At 45.5% G+C, this 25,680-nt stretch overlaps 1 protein-coding gene across 3 annotated transcripts in view; it reads right to left on the reverse strand.

Annotated features, from left to right (window-relative positions):
• Positions 1–1,193: 1,193 nt before the first annotated feature.
• LOC8026892 (tubulin beta chain) overlaps positions 1,194–25,680 on the reverse strand; it is a 35,586-nt gene continuing 11,099 nt past the window's right edge. The window contains exons 1-7 of one of the 3 annotated variants that reach the window (XM_002406620.5): positions 16,081–16,208; positions 12,453–12,561; positions 5,920–6,030; positions 3,324–3,568; positions 2,741–2,940; positions 1,680–2,116; positions 1,194–1,608 (exon numbers count right to left, since the gene is read on the reverse strand). In XM_002406620.5, the coding sequence (XP_002406664.1) occupies positions 1,427–1,608; positions 1,680–2,116; positions 2,741–2,940; positions 3,324–3,568; positions 5,920–6,030; positions 12,453–12,561; positions 16,081–16,137 (1,341 nt within the window). In that variant the 5' untranslated portion in view covers positions 16,138–16,208 and the 3' untranslated portion in view covers positions 1,194–1,426. Of the gene's footprint in view, positions 1,609–1,679; positions 2,117–2,740; positions 2,941–3,323; positions 3,569–5,919; positions 6,031–6,203; positions 6,429–12,452; positions 12,562–16,080; positions 16,209–25,680 lie in introns of those variants that run through there. The other 2 variants (XM_042287123.1, XM_029980202.4) reach the window with 2 other exon arrangements.

A 25,680-nucleotide genomic window follows, 5' to 3' on the forward strand; every position in this document is an offset into this window, starting at 1 on the left:
AATAAAAACCGAAAATGCGAAACCCTATCTATCTCTAACCAGAATACCTTTTTGTGATGTTTACATGTAGGTGGTACTTGGAAAGCGACTAATGAGTGTGCAGTTGACTTCAATGCACCGTTGTAAACCCAACGATGTGAGTGTGCCGGCAGCAGGGTTTGTGCAAGGTTGTTTATTAATTAATAAAAAATAAAAGTAAAGCAGCTAACCTCGACGTAATGGTGCTTCCTTGGCTAGCAAAATTCTATTAAATATGGTTGGGCATGTGTAAGGAAAACTTTACCTCGTTGGGAAAACTGCACAGGGTTGGTAATGTTTCTGAACCCGGAGAAATAAAAAACATTATGTTTGCATGGCGTTTCACAAAAGCCAAGCAAGACTTTTTTTTTTTAACTTTGAACTGTACAATCGGGATCTTATTTTCTGCTGATGCAGTAGGTGCAGCGGCCGAGGTTCATACTGCCAGTTAATGCCATTGTTATTGCAGTAACCAAACGAAGGTACGCTAGTGGATTCTCTACTGAAATAAGACAACAATAGCACAATAGACTGCCCCTGGAATAGTTATAAATGTTACAGAGACGCGAACCACTTTACAGCGGCAGCAGCGAGGAAGTGTTAGATGTTCGGTACAGCCCACGGGTACTGCCCAAAAATGGAGAATAGCCAGTTTGCCGTCTGCTATAGAATCAGACATGTGCCCTCTCCAATTTTTATCCCCCTCTCCCCAATTCATAGAACTTACCGGATAGAACAAAACTGCGCCGACCTGAAAGCACTTATAGTAGAATGGTCTATAATGCCCAAACGAGTTTAGCAGGAACTGTAGGCTGAACGATATGACAGCATTCAAACCTACCGTGGCTACAAAAAAAAGCCAGGGTATTGACTTGCTTTTTTGAACAGAGCTGCTTTTCAGTTTGTTGCTAATATTGCACATAAGGGGGAACAGTTTTCTCATATAATGGGCATATTTTATTTTGACCAGTTATGTCCGATATAGGAATTGAATGCTCGAGGCAAAACGAATTAGTTATACTTAATATGTTGCTTAATCTTATTAATTCTAGGGACTTTAGAAAGAACGCAGTAACTTCCAAAGCACATAGTAAAGCACAGAAATGCAATTGAAAATGGTGCCCATCACGTTTAGAAATGGAAGAGTTAAAATAAGTGTTCCGAGACAGAGAGACTGATCTTGTCACTAAAAGCTTTATTGTGACACAAAATAACATTCAGTCTAAATAAAAAATTAATTTTGAGAAACTGAAATAAAAAAGTAATATGAATTTCCACGTTGTCGGTGTATCAAACACGACAAAAAAAGAAAAAAAACAGTCTCAGGTTTTGGTTTGCCAATGCTCCTAATAAAATAAACTCTCCTTAAACAAAACCGTAGCAGCACAGGAATCAGTTTGGTCCATTCTTAGGCGGTATCGGCCAAGGCATCCTCATCGTCGAATTCTCCCTCATCATCAGCTGTGGCCTCCTGGTACTGCTGGTACTCGGACACTAGGTCGTTCATGTTGGACTCTGCCTCGGTGAACTCCATCTCGTCCATGCCCTCTCCGGTGTACCAGTGCAAGAAAGCCTTGCGGCGGAACATGGCTGTAAGGAAAATAGGAAACATTGTAAGACGTCCAACCTAAAAAAAAAAGACCAAGACTAGATATGCGCACCAGTGAACTGTTCGGAGATCCGCTTGAAGAGCTCTTGGATGGCGGTGCTGTTTCCAATGAAGGTGGCGGACATCTTGAGACCCCGAGGAGGAATGTCGCAGACTGCAGTTTTAACGTTGTTTGGGATCCATTCTACGAAGTAGCTGGAGTTCTTGTTTTGCACGTTGAGCATCTGCTCGTCCACCTCCTTCATGCTCATGCGCCCACGGAAGATGGTGGCCACAGTCAGGTAGCGACCGTGGCGAGGATCGCAAGCAGCCATCATGTTCTTGGCATCAAACATCTGTTGGGTCAGCTCTGGCACCGTCAGAGCCCTGTACTGCTGGCTGCCACGAGATGTCAGAGGAGCAAACCCAGGCATGAAGAAGTGAAGACGTGGGAAGGGGACCATGTTCACCGCAAGCTTGCGAAGGTCAGCGTTTAGCTGGCCAGGGAACCTTTACAAAAACAAGCGCATCCATGCATAAGTAGAAATTTATAAATAAAATTGGCTGTTTTCCATCACGCTGCAAAGAATTTTCACAACTAGTCCTTTACTTATTAAACCCTGTGCAGTTGCAATCCTTGTGGTGTGGTCAAGGATGTTCAACCTTAAAGTGTTTACAAGAAATGCATGCTCTGTGTGCCAATTTTTCTCATACCATTTCTTCAAACCATTTCTTTAAACCCCTAGCCATGTTTTTTTTATTGTTGTTTCTTTTGCAGTTTTTTACCTTAAATTGCTTTTTTTTTCATACTTATCGCACGAGCGGCCCAGGCGAGCCAATGTCTCCACCACTGGAGCTGTCACCTCTCGGCAGCGTCGCATACTTGACTCTGAATGAGCCTGAGTCGTCCAAAACAGCCAAGGGGCGAGCGAGGGTGCGCGGACAAGCTACACACATCCTAAACGGTTTGGGGACGGCTCTAGGTGGACGAGCTAGGCTCGTCCAAAACAGTCAAGAGGTTAACAGGGAATTGCCCGAGTCCGCAAAGTGTCAAAGTTAGCCTTGTTTACTACGACTAAGCACAAATTCCTGACAAATTACCACCTAAAGTTATAGATACTTCATTGCCCTAACCTGAGGCATGTGGTGACGCCAGACATGGTGACTGAAACGAGGTGGTTGAGGTCGCCGTAGGTCGGAGTGGTGAGCTTGAGCGTGCGGAAGCAGATGTCGTAGAGGGCCTCATTGTCAATGCAGTAGGTCTCATCTGTGTTCTCAACCAACTGGTGCACGGACAGGGTCGCATTGTAGGGTTCCACAACAGTGTCGGACACCTGTTGCCAAAAATATTCAAGATATGGGGTCAGCCAAATGTGGACCTGGCATAAAGTAGTGCAGAGAAATATTTCCAGTTACGAACAGTGTCGTATAGCTCATTAGCAGTTGCACAACGTGTCGGAACATGGGCGTGACCAGTGGCATAGCCAGGGGGGAGGATTATGGGGCCTCAGCACACACCCACCCCCCTCTGCACCCCAAGTCATGGACGTCCCAACCACCTCAGCGCTCCCCAAAAAAAATTCCTGGCTACGCCACGGGGCGTGATGGTAACAGCAGCACCCCAACACAGGGGTACATTCATGCGCTGTGTGGCTGGGAACTGTTTCTTAGTGTAGCCTCGACACTACTTCCAAGGCGGTGGGGGTGGAGATGATACCTTGGGGGAAGGCATGACGCTGAAGGTGTTCATGATCCGGTCGGGGTATTCCTCCCTGATCTTGGAAATTAAAAGTGTGCCCATGCCCGAGCCAGTGCCACCTCCGAGGGAATGGGCAAGCTGGAAACCTTGGAGACAGTCGCAGCTTTCAGCCTCCTTGCGGACAACGTCCAGGACGGAGTCCACCAGCTCGGCCCCCTCTGTATAGTGACCCTTGGCCCAGTTGTTGCCAGCACCACTCTGACCTGCAAGAAGGTGAAAGCATCTCGTAATGAAGAGTGAACGAGGGCAGGCTGCAAAGCATCTGCTACGGTGACCCACAGAAGGAACAGTGTTCGAGGAACGGTTGCTTGCTGTCGCTAATGTCACTTACTGGCACGATGTGACTATAGGGAGCTGCTTGAGGAAGTTCATTTTACAAAAGCGCAATTTGGAAAATATGCCAGCTAACCGGTATATCTGGATATCTGTCTCTTATCTTGGTTAGCGTGACATATTTTTTCCATGGCGCAACAGGCTCTAGATAACAACAAAACATGATGCTATGACAGACTTCGTAGATGTCAGCTCTTGTGATTCTTCGAGGCAACTCTTCTTTTGTGCACCACGACATTAGTTGTGTGCGAGGAAACATCGCTAAACTTCTATTCTGGTTTATAGAACCACAGCTGACCTTGCCAAGGCAAAATATTGGGTGTTTGAGAAAAAAAAAATGAAAAAAATGAACTCTTCAGGAACAAACTGCCAGCCACGGTGGACGTGAAGAATTGAAAGAAAAAAAAACATACTAATTACCTAAATAATTAACTAAACCTTACTAATTACCTTTTAATTAGTGAAAATAAACATGCTTCTAATGAGATATTTGCTAAGCATCGAAATCCACTACTAAATCAACTCATTTTAGAAAGGGACAGATGCGGGTGTTTCCAAAAAAAAAGGGGGGGGGGGAATGCCCCTCTCCCCCCCCCCCTCTTTCCCCGCCCTAAATTTTTACACATGCAGAATCCAAAGAGAGAGTCAGGACATCCCCCCCCCCCCCCCCCCCCCTCTAACTCCGCCACTAAAAAGCAACATATTTTACCCTGTTACAAAAACAAAACAAGAAATTGGACTCGTTTTTAGGTTGTGCGGTTTCCTACCGGAGTGCTTCTTTGCGCCAACGGTCCTGCTCCCCGGTGGCTGAGACGCGTAACGCACGTGCGCCATACTATGACTTCCCATGAGGGAGGCGACGCGGTAGCTCCGCACCTTGGCCACCGGGAAGCAGGACTGCTGGCGCAAAGGTGCGCTCCAATAAAAAAACCAAATAAAACTTTTTTTTTTTTTTTTTGGCCTTGTCATTCTAAAATGAGTTGATTTAGTGATCTTCGATGAGGCTTAGCAAGTTTGTCTTTGGAACCATATGCATGTTTAACTTGATTGATTCAAAAGTTAATTAGAAAACTTGAATTAATTATTTAGCTAATTAGTATGTTTTTTGCACTCCTTAGCACATGCCGTGGCTGGCAATTTGTTCTCAAAAAGATTTTTTTGTTTCTGTTTTATTTTTTCTTTCAATTTCTTTATTTTTAGGGATTTTTTTAAAGTCTTCGCTCAAACACCCTCTATGTCTTCTGTACTTTGTTCTAATACACCTCTCTTGATAAAGAAAACTACACTGACTTGACTTAACAATATTAACAAAGCAAACGTTTCGTCTCCCATCCGGGAGACATCATCAGTGCGTGTTCAGGGACACGAATGACAGGAGTACAGAAACCAGAAGGCTATTTAAGAACAACCGCGTACACTTTGAAAAGGGGGCCTCGGTTTGCATTGCAGGCGAATATGCGTGACTACGAACGCACCACGAAATTTTTTTAGAGTCGTACTGCATTCGTAGTGACGCATCCGCCTGCAGTGCAAACCGAGGCCCCCTTCCCGAAGTGTACGGAGATGTCCTTAAAAATAGCCTTCTGGTTCCTGTACTCCTCTCATTCGTGTCCCTAAACACGCACTGATGATGTCTCCCGCATGATAAACGAAACGTTTGAATAAATTGGTAATATTGTTAAGTAAAGTATCTGTAGTTTTCTTTATCATTATGAATCCTGGCTTTTGGTACATTTTTGCATTTTCTTACACCTCTCTTCTAAAAAAATTCAAGTAATGAAAAAATAATACATATCAACGGTTCATGTCCAGAGATGATGATGAATTTGATATGCATAAAGGCCCTGAGGCCAAACAGAGCAGGATGTGGTGAGTCATAAGTGTAGCACAACGCGGCATGCTTTGTCCATTAACTAAAGAATTTTCCTGTGACTTTTTTTCTCTATGCATCTTAAGTTTTTAGTTTTGAAAGAGTGAAAGAACAAATTTCATCGAGCTGAGATTAACTTTCTCGTTTCTCCGTGAAACAAACGTGTTTGTACCATCACAAGCGTCGAGAGGGTAGACTTCAACGCACGACGGGCGTGTATTGCAATGCGGCCGAACTACTATCGCGCTGTTCAGATTTCGAAATTATCTCAGCGTCGGGGGAAGGCGACTTATTCCAAAGAATGAACACGACGGTGGTAGCCGTCCACGAGAAACTAAGGTCATAACGGACCGAAGATGAAGTTGTCTGGCCTGAAGAGCTGTCCAAATGGCCCAGATCTGACCGAGTCCATCGTGCCTGGTTCCAAGTCAAGAAGGATGGCACGAGGCACATACTTGCCACCTGTAAAGAATAAAAAAAAAAAAAAGAATTATAGTATATGTTGATTCAGTACTCCACACGTATTGTTTTATTTTACTCTAAAAAAAAAAAATATTAAAAGCTGCAGCTCGAGTGAAGGGAACAAAAAGAAACCAAAGCGCGCAAGTTTAAAAATGAAACAAGAACGCGGTCACCCGAAGCATCTTGACCCAGTGACACAGATGCGGGCGCTCATCCCGGGCGAATAAAACATTAAGCCTAATTCCTTGACCAAATAAAGCGTCCGTCCACTACGTCGGACCCGAACTCTTTTCCGTACGCCACGCGCGAAAATCAAAAACCCGAACAGAAGTTCGACGAGCGCCTCAGCCGAAGAAAACCCGTTCGCGACCAGCGCCTGTCTCGTGTACGTTTTAATGGAGGCAACGCGGGCGACCCACTTTCGAAGGCAATGCGCAATTTGGTTTTATTTCGCCGTCTGTGACGCGCAGATGCGCATGCATAGGGTACACGTCAACAAAAAAAAAAAAAAACTTCTTTTTTTTTTTTTCGACAGTGCTGCGCGTAGCTGCCGATGAAGAGGCAGTCGGATTCATATTTCCTGCCCACCAAAGTTTCTGGGCGGTTTTCTGCCCACGGGAGAGAGCGCACTCCTTCTATGGCGTTGCACCGCGCTAGTTGAGACGACCCCCGCGCCTGAGTCCCTGAGTCACACCCAAGCGCGCGTTTCACGTCCTCGTGAGAACTCCCACGTTTGCCCCACTTTTTTTTTTTTTCTTTTTTTCTCCTTATTTTGTAATACACAGAAACTTGACTCGAGAGAAGCGTCTTCCGTTGAGTTCTATGATGAGGTGAGCCAACAAATACAAACCGCACAAAACCAAAACAACATGACATTGGTTAATAATCACGTATTGCCAATTTCTTAAAAGCAAAAAAAAAAAAATCGCGTATGTCTGTTAGATTTTAACTAAATATTTCTTTTTAGAAAACCAAATTTTATCAGGTGAGCGCTCTCAAATATTTCTGCAGCGAAGCCGGATAAATGAAAAATCCAAGTGATTAAAATAGGCTAGCTCAATTGCTATTACATACTCAGCTGAAATTGTTCTTTCGTGCAGGAAACGAGACATGTTCGGCATTTAAAACAGAAAGCGCCGCTGTCCTTGAAGATATTATAAAGCCTTATCTGGGCTGCGCTGTTGCTAAAATTTAGAAAAGGTTTCCCGAAAATAAATTTAAAGTCGGCCAAAACTCACTTTTGCTGAAGATTCAGACCCAAATTAAGCATCGAGGGCCCTGATAAAAATATGCGGGACGCCTCATTAGGTATACATGAGCTTGTTACCTTGCAACAAAACAAAAGTTACCGGAGTAAATTTTGTTTTAAAAGAGACCGAGAAACCTTTGAAGCTGAGCAGCGGCGTAATCGGTTTTCGTGATACATACCATAATGTGCCGCCCTAGGTGCCTTCGGGCCCCAAGCGCATGCTTTGCACTGCTTTGTTGTGCAAAATAAATAGCAATAAAACAAGGCATGGGGCATGTTGCGCAGTGAAGGCACAGTACGGTACTACGAAAATTATTACGCCGGTGCTGAACTTCAACATTTCTAAATTTACTCCGATAAGTTTTGCTTAGTCACAAGGTAACAAGCTGATGTACCTAATGAGCCATCCCGCATATTTTTATCAGGAGGGACTCGATTAAAGTTTGGGTCTGAACCTTCAGCACAAGCGAGTTTTGGGCGACTTTGAGATTTAATTTTGGGCAAGACGTATGCTTTATCGTTTTAAAATAATATTGTGCTTACAAACCGCCCAGCCCATATAAGGTTTTTAAATGTCGCAAGGTCAACGGTGCTTTCTATTTTAAATGTTGAACATGTCTCGTTTTCTGCTTGTTCACTCAAAGAAAGAAAAAAGGAAAAAAAAGTTCATAATATGAAGTGTGGCATCACACGAAAGAACAATCCCAGCAGAGTATTTAAAATAATTGAGCTACTTCCTTTTAATCATTTAGATTTTTCATAAACTATTTTTAAAGTTATACCTAGTTCGGGTTCATGCAGAAATTTCCGAAAGCGCTCACGTATTCAAGATTCTTTTTTTCTAACAACAAATATTTTGGCGAAAATTTATATATAATTTAACCAAAAAAAAAACGATTTTTTTTTTTTTAGGAATTTGCGATGGCCAGCATTATCGTCTTTGACATGGAATAGCCCAGCAAATTTTATGTCTGAGAGTTGGCGTAAACTTGCTCAAAGGGAAAATACTTAGCGTAGCGGTAAAGTGCCCCTTCGCCCCATCTCAGATGGCTGGACAGTAGTTAACTACCCATTAAAAAAACACGTCCCAAACAAACTTTTTTTTTTTTTTAAGTGCTTAAGTAGGACAAAAAAAATGTTTTTGTTTTGTTTTCGTAAAAAAATATATAAGCGCAATATTTACGCCGCGAGACACATTTTGAGTTGGGAGCGATTTCGAAACAAACTTTTATTTCGAGAATGAATTAGTTTCAGAATCGCTCTCGCGGCTTACATTTTCCTTTTTTTTTTTTTTAGGAAAGAAAAAAAAAAGGGGGGGAGGTTTATTTTGCGACATACGTGTCAACAAAATGTATTCTTTTTTTTTATGTGCAGTGCCCTTTTAAGGCAAGAGACAACCCCCTTACTCTTTCTACGCGTGCAAACCACTCGTCTTTCCCCTTCTTGCGACCAGTACCAGCAAAGGAATGCAAGAATAACGTGTCCGGCGCAAAACATGTCAATCACACTGGCAAACAAACAAAATGGCGAGCACGATGCAAAGAGCGTTTCATTTCTCTCACACTGCAACAGTCTGCTCTTGCACTTTTTGTTTTGCCTTTTTTCGGCGCGTCGAGGCAGACAGAAATGCCAAGCATGTACGAGCTGAGGCCGTTCAACCGAGCCCAGAGTTCACGGATGAAGGCGCTTTACGAAATGCGAAACTACAACCCCCCCCCCCCCCCCCCCCCCAAACCTTTTTTTTTTTTTTTTTTTTTTTGCAAAGTTGATGGGAGGCCGTAAAAGGATGGACGGACGGAATAAAAAGCAAAATGGAAGGTTTGCGGGCTCTGAGAAGAACGAAAAAAAAAAAAAAAAGATAAAATCCTTTAAAAGTTTCGGCAGGTCTGGCGGCAGCGCTTCACGGGCTAATGGACGAACGAGACAGTCTGAACTTGGCCCAGTCTGATACATAAAAAAAGGCAAAGTCACGCTACGCTCGGAACAGGATGCAGTAGTCATTATGCCTGGTCGTTACACTCTCCGTAGGCAGCGCGTTTTCTGCTATTCCTCGTTTCCTTTCGAGGGAGGATAGTGTCCTCTAGATTGGACGCAAATGATGTCTCAGAAGGCCGCCACTATTTTTTTTTTTTCTTCTGTCATTGATTAAAAGTGGACCGAAACCATAATGTGTATCCACTGCAGCCTTCCTGATTCTGGAATTCTTTTACGTACAACGTCGCCGGCGTGGGTGGTGGACGAAAGCATCCAATGTCAAAAGCCCCGTGTCAAATGCCCCGCGGCAAACACCCCGCCCTTATTGCCCCGCTTTCAAAAGCCCCAGTTTCAGAAGCCCATGACGCGAATCCCCTGTGTCAGGTGGCCGGGGGTCCTACTGAGCGTGACGCCGGGGCATTCTGCCTTTAGTGTGCACGCAAGCTTGTGTAACGTTATCATACCGTACCTGGGACTCAAATAAGGAATAACTGGATAAAGCATCTTGCGACGTTAAAAGTGAAAACAAACAGAAAATACCAGTCACTGTCAAAACATAAGTTACAGCTGTTATCAATGAGCAGTGAACCGAAGCTTTCGTCGGCTCTGAAGCACGCGCGAATTCACAGTTCCGACCCGCAGCCCCTGGCGCCACAGCCAAACAGATCTTCTTACGTCGTTCTAAAAAAAATATGCGTAACCATCTAGGTAGATGAAGTTTAGAATTCTGCGTCGGAGCTACCTCCATGACATCGGAGTACATCGCTGGTGATGTAGATTTATGCAGTCAACCTTATTTTGTTCCTTTCACTGAAAAGACCCTTTGTAGACCCTCAACATATTACAAGCGCGAAGAGGCTGGGGCGGGGCAGTGAGGACGGCTAGGTGGCCGCGGGTTATCGAAACGATGGGCGCGGGGTTTTTGCGACAGGCATTCTGCACAGTGGCGTCACAAAGTGGGGGCTAGCGCCCCAGGTTCCGCTGACCCTAGTGACGCCACTGATTCTGCACGCGGGGCAATCGTGCTGCACCCACTGGCGCCATCCTCGCCGTTAACAGCCGCTCCGGTTAGCCTAGAGTCACTGAAGAGCCTATACTTCTAGTAAGTGCACTTCAGCCATCTTGATGTTTAAAATCATTGTTATCATGATGTCGCAGGAAACGTTTTGTCCATCCTCCACAAATGCTCAAACAGTACGCGCCAAAGCAAACAAAAACATCACCTGATCTTCCTAACAAAATAAAATTAAAAAAAGTGATTTAAGTTTTAAAAAATCAAGTCAATCGGTTTTGTTTGATTTAAATCAGCTTCATTTGATTTAAATCGGATAAATATTTAAATCACAGTAGCCATAAAATAGTACTTTTGAATCACTAGATATATTTTAAGCATGGCAGGTTGTTGATCAATCCGTCCGATCACTGAAAACAATGCGGAAGAAAGAACCACTGTAAATTTAAAGTACAGTTTAATTAACAGGAAAACCCGCCATAATAAAAAACAAAAACAGATTTTTTTTTTTTTTTTTTTTGGGGGGGGGGGGGGTTGTTTGTTTTCTTTTGCGTTCAGATTTTCTCAAGACGCGCGTTTAGAACGATATTTTTCGTTCTAAACGCGCGTCTTGGTACTATACGTCCAGGCCTAAATAATTTCTATGGGTGAGCGTACTTCCCGTTGTGGCGCTGCTCTTACTAGCATGTCACGACATTCCATCGAAGCTTCACAGACATCCGCGAGGTGGTTTTTGGTTATCATTTTATTCGGTTTAAAATCCTTTTTCTTGCGTTATCCTACGAAATATTGGTGTTGGTGAAGTTCTACTTTAACCCGCTTCATGTTCAAGCAAAGAGATGCGCTCCAGATTTTGGTTTTCGTGCCCCTTTAAATCATGTCATTTTTATCATTCACCCTGTTCCTGACACAGGTCAGGATGAAGTTGCCTTTTCGAATAGCAGCTATCGCCAAATGCCCCTGCTCCGCACAAGACAGCAGAATGGCGGCGTGCACAAGGCAATCGTGGAATGGAGTGTCGATACTTTAATGACCGAGTCCCACTAGAGCAACGAACAGAAGCAACAGACACCGACAAGCCTCAAACACGTGCGGCATGCACGCGACGGTATACCTTTGGCAGGTTTGCAGTGTCTCGGCGCTCGTGAAGCAAGCACGAGTGACTGCAAGGCTGCCAAAAGATATCAGGAAAGAGCCTGCAGCAATCGTGATCAGTCAACGGCTTTTCTTCGCGAACCCTACAAGTTATGCACGTCTGCAAGACCAGTCTCAGGTCGCCGCCATCTTCCTCAGTGGGTTGCGCTCTTGGGCGCGGCATAATCCGATTACGTCGCCTTAGCAAGGCTTCGTAGTCGGATTATGAGTCGTCCAAGCGCACCACAGCCAAGCATGATGGCAGCGCCCTAAAGCCGGACTTGCAAACGTGTTCAAAGAGGACAGTCAAGCGACTGCTGCTAAACAAATTCCAAATGCACCAGATCAAAGGGATCAGTGGCCGAGTGGTCGAAGCGCACACCAGCTCGGAGCACGTAGGGTGCCTTCATGTGCGCTTCGCATAGGGTGATGCCAACTAACTGTTTCCCTTTCCCACACCCTCGTCCACCGCCATTTTGTTCCTCTCATTGTTTCCCCGTGCGTCGGAAAGTGGCCTTTGTGTCCATCGGTCCTCCCATCCGAGGGGGGAAAATGCTAATCCTCCCTCCGTGGGTTCCACAACGCTGCTCCGAACTTGTGAGATAAGGTGCCTGTTTCTGGGAGGGTTATAAGCCCACGGATTATCGCCGAGGACCAAAATGGCTGCTGGTTTGTCGGCGAGTGGTATTACAAAGGGTGGTATTACAAAGGGTGGCATCACCTAGACTCCCTAGGAGCACGTAGAGCGAAAGCTCGCGCTGCAGAACCGAACCCTGGGTTTAGTCCCCACCCCTGCCTGTTTCGATCTGGATGAGCATCGTATCGGTGAGCGATCGTGTATCACTACTGCGTAGAGCATGTTTAAGAACCCAGGCTACCGGTTGTACCGCACTGGCTATATTGCTCATCTACAGCTGAGAGACAACTCGCCCGTTGAGGCAGACTAAGTTCAGGCTGCCGATCAATTTTAGTTCTTTCCTTTGCTGCAAAGGTGGTGTTATGAGCGAGTACCGCGTCTCCTGCGCAATGACCGCGTCTCTTGCGTGCACTGACCCGAGGCCTCGTTGTAGTAGACGTTGATCCTTTCCAGCTGGAGGTCAGAGTCTCCATGGTAGCTGCCCGTCGGGTCAATGCCGTGCTCGTCAGAGATCACCTCCCAGAACTGAAAAGTAAGAGAGGTCAAGACCAGAAGAAGAAATCCTTGTTCTCTGTAAGAACGGCATGAGCAGTTATTCCGATTCACGCAAACGTCGATTAAAGAAAAAGAAAAAATTAAGCCTCCTTGCAGCTTGCATTTTACGAACCGGACGCACACGTGTTCGGAAAGTTCGGTTCGCAGTTTCACGAAAAGCAGACCACAAACCATTGATCAAAGATACTCGTTTATTCCATTTAAAGCGTCCGCAACGCAGCAAAAAGCAAACGACGTTGGATGTCCTGACAGCGAGAGGTAGATTGGTCTGCCTTTGAGGAAAGGGGCGACACTACAGTTCACGCTGTAGGTGAGAAATCGAGCCACTGCAGTACGACTGCCGAACTGGGGGTCTTAAACAACGCAGTAGGGATCACACGAACGCACACCGGTCGTGCAATCGTATATTGAACGCTTGAAGCCGTTTGCGATTATATATAGGGGGTATTCACTGGACACCATATTTGAGTGCGCTGTTCAGAGCGCATGCTCAGAACGAGCTCACATTAATAGCTCCTAAGACAGGCAACCTTGATGATGTGGAATGCACGTTGCAAAATAGCTGGAAGCTCGCTTCATCAATTTTACAAGTTGCTGCTCAAAGCAAGAGTGCTCGCGGACTTGCGAAAACAGGAAGTACATTATCGCGCTAAACGAAAAGCAAGGTCAAAGTAGCCCGAAACCCGTCTTCTCGCTTTGCTGTTATTAGGGAGTTGTAGTAGACCGTTTCCGCAGACCGCTAGGCATGCGGATAGCGCTCCGTAATCCTTCACAAGACCTTGAACTATGCAGACAAGGCTGGTGGCGCGCATGCGCAGCTGCGGCGTTTTCTTTACGGATACCGTAGCGGAGGAGAAAAACGATCTACTACAACTCCCTATTGTGGATGACCGGATACAGCGCAGCAGCGAGTTCATGCGGCGTGCCTCCTCGAGGAGCAACCTCTCGGCCCTACGACCGGGAACGCTCAACATGGACCAGCCCGTGCTGACAGCGCGCCGAGTCATCATCGGGCACGGTTCAAGAACCAGCCTTCGCGACGTCGTAGTCCCGTAAACATTAGAGCCACTGTATTTCGAACAAACATCGGTGGCGAGGTGGACTCCTCTTCGCAACAGCGATCCTCAAATGAACGTCTCGCGACACGGGAACAATCCACCTGACAACTGTGGCATTCTTGAAGAACGTCGGCAGGGCCGCGTGGTCTCGTGACGGGCGTGACGGCCGAACAATAACTGGAGAAACCAACCCGTTATTTACGATGACACGCTGGCAGTATCATCGCCGTCCAAACAGCGTCGCGCTCGATCCCAAATGCCGAGTCTGTCATCCCGTCTCTCAAGGCGCGATGGAAGTTGTATGTTCGCCATTATGTTGCTCCGCAATGCAAGAATACAACGTCTTTGGAGGAAAGCAATTTTGGTGCAATAAACCGCTCATTTCGAACTTGCCGCTCGCTCTTTGCCGCGAGATTACCTAGTGCGGCCGAGCTTTGCTACGATATCAAGTCGGCGTGAGGCGAGGGCTTCCATTGTTTGCAGAGGGGAAGGGCGGGGGACGTCCTGGCGGCCCGACTGACTGAAGAGCGCCGAATTCCATCTTGGGACAGCCAACGGCCAGCTGGACGGGAAAAGGTTGCGCCAAACAGGTTCCTTCGCCCAGGCCAGAGGACCACACTCGCAGAGCGGGCCACGCGCAAGATCGCGCGCCCTCCCCAGTCGGGGCCTGCGCTCCATCTTCGGGGAAGGCAAATTACTGCAACTGCCGTCGACACGCAGGACCGCGGGTGTCGGCCGGAAGGAACTAGGAAACAGTATAATAAATTAATGGAGTGGGTCGTCGGACGTTCAAGTCGCCCGTGCGTTGGCCAACTGTCGGAGGATGAAGGAAGCTTTGACCGATCCCTTCGATGATGTTTTCTCAGGAAGTTTGGGGGGAAAAAAATACTGACTTGCGTGCTCGAAAAAAAAAAAAAAAAGTACGCTAATGCGCTATATTTTTTTTTTTTTTTTTTTTTTCTGGTCGTATTGAGACGCGTAGGCAGGGTTTGTCGGTCATAACGCAAGTGATACCCTTTCTTCTCCCACTTTTGATCCGCAAGTGTATGTTTATCACTCTTTATTTAAACACTTGCATGCTGCTCCGCCCAGATGACATTATTGCAAAAAAAGAAAAAAAGGAAAGGGGTAATATAAAAAAAAAAAAAACTCAACAAGAAAAAAAAAAAGGGGGTACAGAAGACTTTTGGTCATCTTATGTGCCCCTTCCCATCGAATGAACTTTAGCTGGTTCGTTTGGTCCGCCCCGCAAAACATAAAGCATTTTAGTGCTAAGACGTGTCCAAATTATACATTAGCAAAGCAAGAATTACCTTCCTAATCGTTAAAAACAAATAACTTTATTATCGAGGAAGTTATGTGGTTCTCAGCTAGATCGGCTATGACGCGTCACGTTACGCTTGAGCGGATGTTTGTACTTCATTTCTAGGGAACATGCCTTTCTCCACTGCGGATAATGCGGGTGGAATGCTCCCACATATTATCGACTCCTCCCAACTAACTCCACCGCGGATGGGCCGGGATGGCGCATGATGCTATCCGCAATGTTCGATACACGACTGCCGCGTCCTTAGATGACCCCCTCAGTGAGGAGAGAGCCCTTCTTCGACAAGGCTTGCGCATAGTTCGTGCTTACAGACATGGCGGCAAAGGTCAAATGACATCGCCATGTCACACGGTAGACAGAGTCAACGTCTGACGACCGTGAATATTGAATAAATGAAAAATTGTACCGGAAAGTAAATATGCAATAAAGGGATCACAGATGTTTTCGCCCCACCGATGGAGGATAAGTATTCAATATTTCCAAGAAGAGAATAATATAATTTTTTGTTCTTATAAACCCAACGTCACAATTCCCGCCAAAAAAAAATCAGATTTTTTTTTTTTTTAAAGGTTGTCAGGTGGGAATCCAAGAGCCTAAGTTTACACGAAGACCACCTATAGAATGAAAAGTTCAAATAATGTGCTGCAACTGGTAACTTGACACATTCGCTGAAATAATGACTCGGTACACCGATAACGTAACTGAAACTCTCGTTGACACACGTAGTTTTGCCGAACTTTGTTTTTCTTCCTGCGACGGCATGCATGCTTGCAACAGATTGTGGGTGTGGAAAGAATGATACATACATACTCTGAACATATACAGTGCAGATTATGTTGCACATTCTTTCTTCACCTAAATACATGGGTACACACACCGTCTACACGGGACCGCGTAGAACAGAAAATCCAGTTGTTGCCGTGGCAGCCCGCTTCTCACACTCGACGTAACTATGTCAGATTTTGACATTTAACCAAATCGTATAGTTATTTATAAACGAGAAAAAAAAAACACCCATAATGTTTTACTCTGTCCGCGATATACACCGCACATTCCGCTAATCCACGAAGCGCGACAGAACGAGTCAGATAGAGGCTTGCTTACCTTCGCTCCAATCTGGTTCCCACACTGACCCGCCTGAATGTGAACGATTTCTCTCATCTTGTTTACTCGAAGTTTGCCGTCCTAGCGCAACAGTTCGTATTCCCTCGAATGGCGCCAGCGCCGCGCCTTCCAAACTTATATGCGCCGGTCCTCCGCAGTCTAGCGCAGTGGCGCTTTCGTCGCCGCTTCCAAACATGGCCGTCCGCTTTCGCCGGAGTGGCCGTCGGAGCAGCAGGCGGCGACCGAAAAACCGGTCTCGAAACCCACACAACTTCCAAAGTCATCGCGCTCACCACCTCAAAATCCCTTTTTTTTATTTTTTTTTATTGCTGTGTGCATACAAAAGCCAGGAATGAGATACTAATACACCGGTGTAAAACAGAATAGCAAATATTTGTTTACCATTAAAACCACATTCTATATAAAAAAATAACGCAATTTTGTATCATAAAAAAAAAGAAAACATAAATAACGTACCGACGTGGCGGACGTAAAAGATCTGCAACGCTTGAAAAACATAAAAAGCTAATAGATTTTTTTTAAAGTATTGACGCTACTTTTAAAGTAATTTTGGAAAATTGTTTTTCTAAATCAGTGATTTAGAAGACTATTATGGACAAAATACAAGCAAACAGACATGCGGCATGCCACACTTCGCCCAGATCGTGGTATATTCGTGTCATCCCGAGGACTGATTGATTGAAAATATCTTTATTTCAGAAAGAGATTGGGGGAGGAAAGAAGGTGTTTATCCCAGTTCCAGGATTCCCCTGGCCTCCAACGCTGCGGTGGCCCTCTCTACCGGTCATGCAATGCTGGCAGGTAGGGTCCTCGCCGCCCAGGATGGCCTACCAGTCCCGAGGAGAACCTGTCACCCGATAAAGAGCGACGAAGCACCTGATCTAACACATTCTTCTTCCAGTTTCGGGTGAGTTCATAAAAGGTAATTGGTTACGGCCTTCGTCTAATTGCTGGGCACTGTCAAACACACGACCATGCAAAAAAAAAAAAAAAAACACAAAAACACAAAAAAAAAAACGCGGAAAGTAAAGACAAACACTAAGAACACAGCAATCAGACAGACGAACCCGTCTACGTTCGACATTATGCCCATTCTTTAACCTCCTGACAGCTTCAAAGTCGAATACCTAAATGCATTCTGCGCGTGGCCTCTTCGAAAATATCTACATGTACGTAAAAATAAAGAAGAAAAAAAAAAAAACGAACAGATGAAATTACAAGTTTTTGTTTTTTCTCAAGAGATTTTGAAAGTATTTTTTTTTTTTTTAATATCTTCCTCCTTAGCCTTAATTAATCCTCAACTCAAAAGCGAAATGAGAAATCACGTGGTCGTCACGTGCTTGTGTACCGGAGACCATGACTCCAAGGTTTCACAGTCATTTTTAAGCACACCGTGGAACTTGTCCTTCGCAAGTGATGGTAATGCCGCCACGGCACTCATTGGCCACGGACGCGAATCCAAGTATTCGTCGACAGATTGATTGTTGACGAGTGCATACGTCCGAGTGACGCAGTGCTCGTGTCCAGTGCGTGAGCTGGGTTCGGCTTTCGTGTTTGGGAACCGCGGATGCATCACAGTGAAAAGGCGCAGAGCTTCCGAAGGAAAGGAGGAAAGAAATAGTCCGCTATATTTTCAAACTGTCTTACCGTAAGGCAGGCTTTCGGATTTCTACCCTCGTGTTCTAATTAGTGAATTCTCAATCTAAAAGCATTTATCCCAGCCTAAAATTAATTTTATGGAATTTAATGGGCTACGGAAACAAAATTTTAGCTCTTATTTCTTTGTTTAGCCGGAAACAACTATGTGTTAACACCTTAGCAACACCAGTTTTCCGCCCGTAAACGCACGAAAACTAATTTTAAAACGAATAAAACAATTTCTCAGTATCACCTGGTATAACAATAATCCCCGGGGAGGTGGAACTAGGGGGACAAAGGACAAACAAATCTCCAAATAGCTTATTCTCGTCCAGCTCGCGGCAGCTTTGCATTAATTGCATTAACATCATAATCACGTGGTAGTTGGGAGGTCGGTGTAGAAATGACGTTGAATGCCTCCCGTCCCAGCGCCACTCACGGCAGGACAGTGCAAATGTATAAACAACTCGGGCTTGAACAAAATCGCGAAGCTTGGCGAAGAAATCCACAGTGCTTCCGCAACGTGCCTTCCAAATTATCAAGATCGCCGTTCTTAGCAGACGATAAGTAGGAGCTTGATCTCGGGGTCCTCTGCCAAACACACCACGTCCCCCCTCTCCCCCGGGATGCACTGTAAATAACGCGCTCAAGTATGGCACCTAGTGAATAGCTTATGCACACAGCTTGAAGGTGCCGCCATTGCTGGGTACTGACGGTTATTTCTACTTACTTGTTCCTTGGAGCAGCTGCTCCTGCGGTGTGAAGCTAACACGGTGAACTGTACGCTCGTGGCACCTAAAATACTGCCATGACCGCGAATGATGTTACGGGCAAGCTCCTCGGATATTCCTACTAGGCGAGATTGTCACGCGTTGACGCCACCAATCGGCAATGCTCGCAACTACAGTACCCTTGGCCGTGCAGAGGCCCTTGACGTCACGAACGCGATACGCATTGCGCTTCTCGCTGGCCGATTTTGAAGCGAGAAGTAGCTCGCGACGGGACGTCATTTCGTTTCCGTACCCCTTTAATGCACGGTCCGAAGGTCTCTCGGCACTTTGTCATACGACAATGCTTCGTCTCTTTTAAATTGCTAACCACACCAACAAACATCGCTGAAATAGTATTCCAAATATTAGGTCAAAATATTTTTTCGTTAAGTTTTAGAATTTATAATTTTGGCCCTCACCGCATTTTACAAACTGAAAATCTCTACTGGCAACAACGAAAAAGTTACGTCAGTGGAAGTGCAGGGGTTCACTCTTTGGACTGTAGAATTTGTTCCCAACTGATTCCAAGCAGTTTCACGGTGTCGAATGAATGCTTTGGAAAGCTCGCTCCAGTACCCCCGCACACCAGCACATAATAAATGCTTGGCATAGTGTATTTTTTAGACTGCTTGCTCGACTGGCAAGCCTGCCTGCCACTAACGTCACGTCACTGAAAAGTGTGGGTACATTTGAATGTTGGTTTTTGCATCATTTTCAATTGCCCATCTGGATTCCAGGTTTTCCAAAATCATTCCTTTGTCTGCAATCTGGATTTCAGGCTTCCAGAAACAATTCCAGTTAGATTTCCAGTTCCATGGTCCAGATAGCGAAAAGTTATATCGGGTTTTGGGGTAGGGCCGGTAGCTCGAAAAATTGCGTTCCAGAGACACGCAAGGCTACATACACCCTTTCCGAACCCTTATTTTGAGTAAAGGCCCGTTCATACACTTGCGGCTCCTTGGGACTGTGTGCTACTTTTGACATTGTTTATCTTGTCACAAAGGGCAGAAAACACATCTCCTTCCTTCGAAATGTTGCGATTCCGCCGCAAAATCGCGAGGCAAAAATTAGAATATTCCCCAACCTGCAGCCGCGAGCGGCGGCCATGAGAACCACGCGGTATGACGTCAATTGGGGACTAGTAAAAAGATAGGAAGTTGTGCAAATACCTGCTCGATAAAAGGTAATTTTTCTATAAATCCTGTCGTTCCAACATAAATATAAATGCGTCAAAAACCTGGTATCATCGACAAAACGTTTATTATACGGAGTTTTAGTGGCGCCATCTATCCGAGGTCAACAAAACCGTCAGCTCTACTTGCTACCGCAAATAGCCTTCAGAAGCCGGAAATGGACGGGGGCAGAGCCGGACGGGGATATCCGGACCCAAACGAGACTTTCCTCCTTTCGCCGTGTTCGCGCTGCGCCTGCGCAAGCACGTGGTCACGACCGGGTGAGTTCTCGCTGTTCACTGATGGTTCTAGAGAGAGAGCTTCACCGGAACCCCGCGCGTCCCCCATCCACGTCACAGCTCACGTGACTCGGAAGATGGTGAAGGAGTTGAGGTACAAAAACTCTCAATCTTTGTCAATTTTTAAAATAAAAACTAGGACATGCAGGCAAAAGCAGTTTTTTGTTCTTTACTTCAGAAAGGTCGAGACACCAACTCTCAAAATATTTAAGCAAAGTACTGAAATTGTTGCACAGCTCCTTTAAAGACCTCTTCCGACGAGAGAACGCACTGCCACGCTGGCGCTATGAGGTTACCCTGGAACATCATTTCGCTAGAACGAAGATTTTGCAGTATTTGCGAGGTCAGATATACGTACTATCGTTGAGAAATTGTTGTTTATAACATTGTCAAAAGTTTTTTTTAGTAAAAAAAAATAAGAAAAAAAAAACAAGAGAAGGAAATATGCAGACACAGAAAGTGTTCCAAGGCGGGAGGTGTACCAGCAGTTAGATGGCGGCAGTGTATTCTCTCGTCGTTTGTTTTTGCCTACAGCCTCAGGGAACAGATGTCAGCACGGGCAGAGCAGGGTCGGCGCCTTACCGAACTTCAGGGCGGCTTTAGACGGGGATGCTGATTGAAGGATAAACCTTTGACACTCACGCAGTGCATTGAGGTTGCCCGGAAGGAAGAATGACCCTTGATGTGCTCTTTTCTGGACACCGCCAAGGCCAGGGATGGGCAGTATTTCAAATACAAGTATTTGAAATACGTATTTCAAATACTTTTTGTATTTTGCATTTGTATTTAATTACAAATTGGGTAATGTATTTGACGTGTGTATTTAAATACTAAAACGTGAGTATTTCAAATACAATTGTAATTAAATACAATTTTGTGGGCGAAAATACATCCCTCAAATTTATTATCACTGTCCAGAGCAGGAAGAAAACTATGTTCTGCACCGAATGCAGTGCCTCTCAATCAAGCACAAGCGTACTTTGTGATTACGGTGCTAGTCCAGGGCAAGAGTAGTGACGAAATCGACGTTCACAGGCAGGCTGGCTAACTAAGCGCCTGTGACAACTTGCGATGCTTTCCAGCCTGATTTCCATCCATATTTTTGCCTGGGACATTCTGAATGCGCGGGTCGTCCAGATTTTCGAAACTGGTGCGAGTTGCAACAGTAAAAAATTCTCTAGCTAGTGCTGCGCGTCTTGGTCGTCTCGGTTCTTTGTTGGTCTATACCAAAATGTAATCGACAAAAAAAAGCTGCTTGAAGCTCTGTACTTTTCTCACCTATTGCGTCCAGGCTGATTACATTTTTTTTTTTGCGATTATATTTCTATTACGCTACTAGAGCCTTGCACACTAACTCACAAGTGTGCGATGCAAAGTTAAAATGAGATACCCAGAAACCCGTTGCAGGTGCCCTGAATTAAGTCGCTGACGCGAATTTTGAGGAATGTATTTCGAAAAGTATTTGAAGGAGACCAAATACATTTGGTTGTATTTGTATCTTGTACTTAAATGCTTTTTTGGAAATGTAATTAGATTTGTAATTAAATACATTTTTGACAAAGTATTGTGTATTTGTATTTCAATACATATTTGCATGTATTTTGCCCATCCCTGGCCAAGGCGTATGACAGTGTCCCACACGCACTACTAACGCAGTGCTTAGAGCAGCTGGAGCTGCCGAAGCGGTGTGTCACCCTCGTGCGTTGTTTCTACTCGGGAAATGCGGTACAAGCAGAACTGCATGGGAGGGGCAGAGTCGGACGAAGTGACAGTGACAAGGGTCCTTCGACGGGGATGCCCACTCTCCCCATACTCTACATGGCTGGGATGGAGGAAAGGCTGCTTCAGTCGAAAGTGTTTTTTTTTTTTTTTTTTTTCCTTACCCAACTGGAAAATGGCGGGGAAGTGAACTGGGTGCTGCAAGGGCTGACCTTTGCCGACGACATCGTGCTGACAGCGGAGACTGGAATATCTGTAGCGGTTGCTAGATATATGTGCCACAGAGGCTGCCGCACGACAACTAAGGTTCAATGCAAACAAGTGAGCAGTCGTCCAGTTTTCGGGACCCGCACAGACGACGGTGTGTACCCTCCATATGTGTGGTGAAGCTGTGCCGGTCGAAAGCGCCTACAAGTACTTGGGAGTCTTCCTTTCCAATACACCGGACTACTTTCAGGAGCTCCATGCACACTTTCGACAATGAGCCGTGCGTCGAGGCAACATCCTCCGGAGACGCAGCCTGTGGAGTTGCAACAGGTACATGGTCACCCGGGAGGTGTGGAAGGCAGTGATGGTACCAGGGCTAACATTCGCTAACGCTGTTGTTTGCGTCCCTGGCGATGTGCGCAACATCCTGGAGAGGCGACAGAGAGAAATTGGTCGCCAAACCCTGGGCTGCCACGGCAATGTCGCCAACGAAGCCGTCCAAGGAAACTTAGGATGGTGGAGCTTCGAGGCAAGGGAGGCAGCGAGTAAAATAAGCTATGATAGAAGACTGCGGCACATGAACCGGTTCCGCTGGGGTCGGAAACTATTTGTACATTCGCACCTGACTGGAGTGGAGACCAGGCGGCAGAGGCGGCTTTACCAACTCGAGAAACAGCATGGTTTCTTTGCCGAGCCTTTGGAGGCACCAACGAGAGAAAAGTGGGAGACCCTCCAGTGGGTTGAAGCAGCCCAAGAAAAGTCAACTCTGCTGGTCTACAGAGAAAACAAAATTCAAATCTCGAATGAAGCTCACCTATCCGACAATAGTTTATTTAGACGTCTTTTGATCGAGGCACGAGTGGGGACCCTGCAGACATTGACTTACATGAAAATATTCGATCCCAAAGTGTCTTCTATCAACCATCTGTCGGGCGTGCGAGAAAGACGCAGAGACGGTAGAGCACCTGGTGCTCTTCTGCCAGCGCCTGCTGCCACCTTCGACGAATCATTGCCGGCATCACACCGAATGGACGCTCGCGGACACCAGGCGAAGGCAGCGTGGACTCTAGAGGCGCCAGGGGCAACTGCCGCACTGCCAGTGTCGGAGTGTCGTCAACGGAAACACGGGACAACGGATCGCGCGTGCAGTGTGTGGGGTGGGGACAACAAAGGCGCGACTGGAGCACTGGTGGCGCGTGATTCAGGACATGTGATATTCTCCATTATTTTTTTATCCTTGGCTAGGACACGAAGTTTTTTTTTTTTTTTTTGTTTTTTCGAGCTCGCCCGTTTTAAAGAGAAGGGCCGCACAATTACCATCATCGTCGTCGTCGTAAGAGTCGTACAATAGGGTGTTGCATGTAACACCCCACAGTTTTCGAGGGTGTAGAAAGGGTGAGGGCGCTATGGTGAAGTGAGGCGAAGATCGAGCCCCGAAACGTCGAGTATATTGGGCCCTTCTTTTATTTCCCTTGCAGTCAACGAATAAAAAAGAAGCAAAAAAAAAAAAAAAAAACACAGAAAGATGAGAATCTATACCCCCAAAATTTCTGTTGACAAAATGCGCCGCAAGACAGGGACAGAGTAAGGGAGACAACACGAAGCGCTCGTGTCTCCCTTACTCTGTCCATCTTGCGGCGCATTTTGTCAAAAGAAGTCATGTACCAACTGGCCCATATGTCACTATTGCTAGCCCCAAAACTTGGTTTCGAAGAAAAACAGCATTTTTTTTTCCCTGGCGAACTGAAGTGATATTTTTGTGCATTGCAAATATACGCGTGGATGTGATGTTGAGAGAACGTTCTCTCAATACAGATGTGTCCGATGCTGCGCATGCAGATTATGTTTAAGCAAATAGGATTATGCAAAATTGAAAATCCGAAGTAAGCTTTTATACCATGAACTAATGCTATGTTGTGTACTCTAATGATTTGATTGTAATATTGATATTGAAACAGACCAATGCACTTTATTGTTAATTATACTTACATCTTTTCTTGTAAATATAACCTGAAAAACCCGAATTCCATAATAATATTTTGAAAAATCAGATTTCTCCCCGATTACCAGCTTGGAATAAAATGCCCGATTTTTACACCCCGATTTTTGAAAAGATATAAAACTCGAGAACGAGGGACCCTAGATATGTTATGCTTTACGCTAAATATTGACAAGTACAAAGCTACCTTTGTCATAGCAGAAACTCTCCTCCGGTCCTCTGCGAATGGGTGTCTGAGCTGTCAAGTATAGGGTGTTTTCACATGACGCCAATCCGCCATTTTGTTGATAGTTTGTTTTTTTCAAACATATTTGCTAATTTGAAGGATTACATCGCAACCTGTTGAGGAGATGTCAGCGTGGTAAGACTTTTAAGCTTCTGTGCTCCTTGCATTTGAGGGGTCGTGTAAATCCTTCGAGTGCTCGCCGGATACGCTTCAGTGTAAAACAAACCGGAAAAATCGGCGCCCGCGCATAGAAAGATCAAACTTTCGCCGAATCTGCACTGAGCAGGTGAGTTTTATCTTGTAAAATTTCAAGACGTTGTTTTCTTCGTAAAAAAAAAAAAAATTAGAGCAGCAATTATAATGCAATTAAATGCGAAGGTGCATGCGAGCTGGACAAGAATGACGACAATAATCCCTGGAGAAGGGGAACAAGGAGGACAAACATAAATCTCCAAACACAGCTAGGTGACTAGTGACGTCTGAAAAAATCCGCCTGGTCCGGGTATCGAACCCGGGACCTCTCCATTACAGGTGGAGCGCTCTACCAACTGAGCTAACCAGGGGTTAGATGTCAGTAGAGCAAACGGGTTTTATCAGCTGCCACCAGTCTCACACCAACAAGGGTGAAGCTTGCAAATTTAAGGTTATAATTATAATGCAATTAAATGCGAAGGTGCAAGCGAGCTGGACAAGAATGACGACAATAATCCCTGGAGAAGGGGAACAAGGGGGACAAAGGACAAACATAAATCTCCAAACACAGCTAGGTGACTAGTGACGTCTGAAAAAATCCGCCTTTTTGCCAAAGCCAAAGCCATTTGCCAAAGTCCACGCGGGCACGTTTGCAGACGGTCGACGCTATTAACTTGTGGCGCCATCTCCCGACAGGCGCAGCGATCAGACAACAGAGTGCGTCGTCTGCTAGCTAGAGTCGATCGTCTGCGAACGCGATCGACGTGGACATTAGCAAGTTTATTTCTCTCATTTTTCAGAGGAAGAGAATACGCCGGCTCAGCACACATTCAGTAAAGGTTTGAGCTTTCTATGCAGGCGCCGATTTTTCCGGCTCGTTTTATAGCGTCTGATCCAGTTGTGCCACCCTATATATAGGGTGCCCCAAGTCACCAGGCTCGATGAAAAATGGGCCGTAAAAATTGACGCCTACACGTAGTAATCTAAACTTTTCGTCAAAGGTGTGTTTCACCGGTCGGTTTTTTGTTGTAATATTACAAAAAGTAGCTCCCTTTTTGTAACAAATAGGGCCGAAAAACCTGCCGGGGTCAACGGCGGGCGCCGACGCAGACGACCAAGTCGAGTAGCGGGGCGCGTTTGACGCTCGTATTGATAGATGGCGCTACCTCCTTATCGAGACTGCTCGCGACCACCGCGGTTTCTTAAAATGAACATAATCTTTTTTGTATTGTGCCTCTGGTTAAAAAATGAATGCAGGCAATAAAAGCAAAACTTAAAGTAAAAAAAAAAAACGCGCTTGCATTGTTTTCTGCTAACGGATTTCGTCTGTGTGTCGTTTGCTTTCTTTCGCTGGTCG

This window comes from Ixodes scapularis, unplaced genomic scaffold (assembly GCF_016920785.2).
Source record: "Ixodes scapularis isolate PalLabHiFi unplaced genomic scaffold, ASM1692078v2 PGA_scaffold9__187_contigs__length_104089568, whole genome shotgun sequence".
In the NCBI taxonomy this organism is placed as follows: domain Eukaryota; kingdom Metazoa; phylum Arthropoda; class Arachnida; order Ixodida; family Ixodidae; genus Ixodes; species Ixodes scapularis.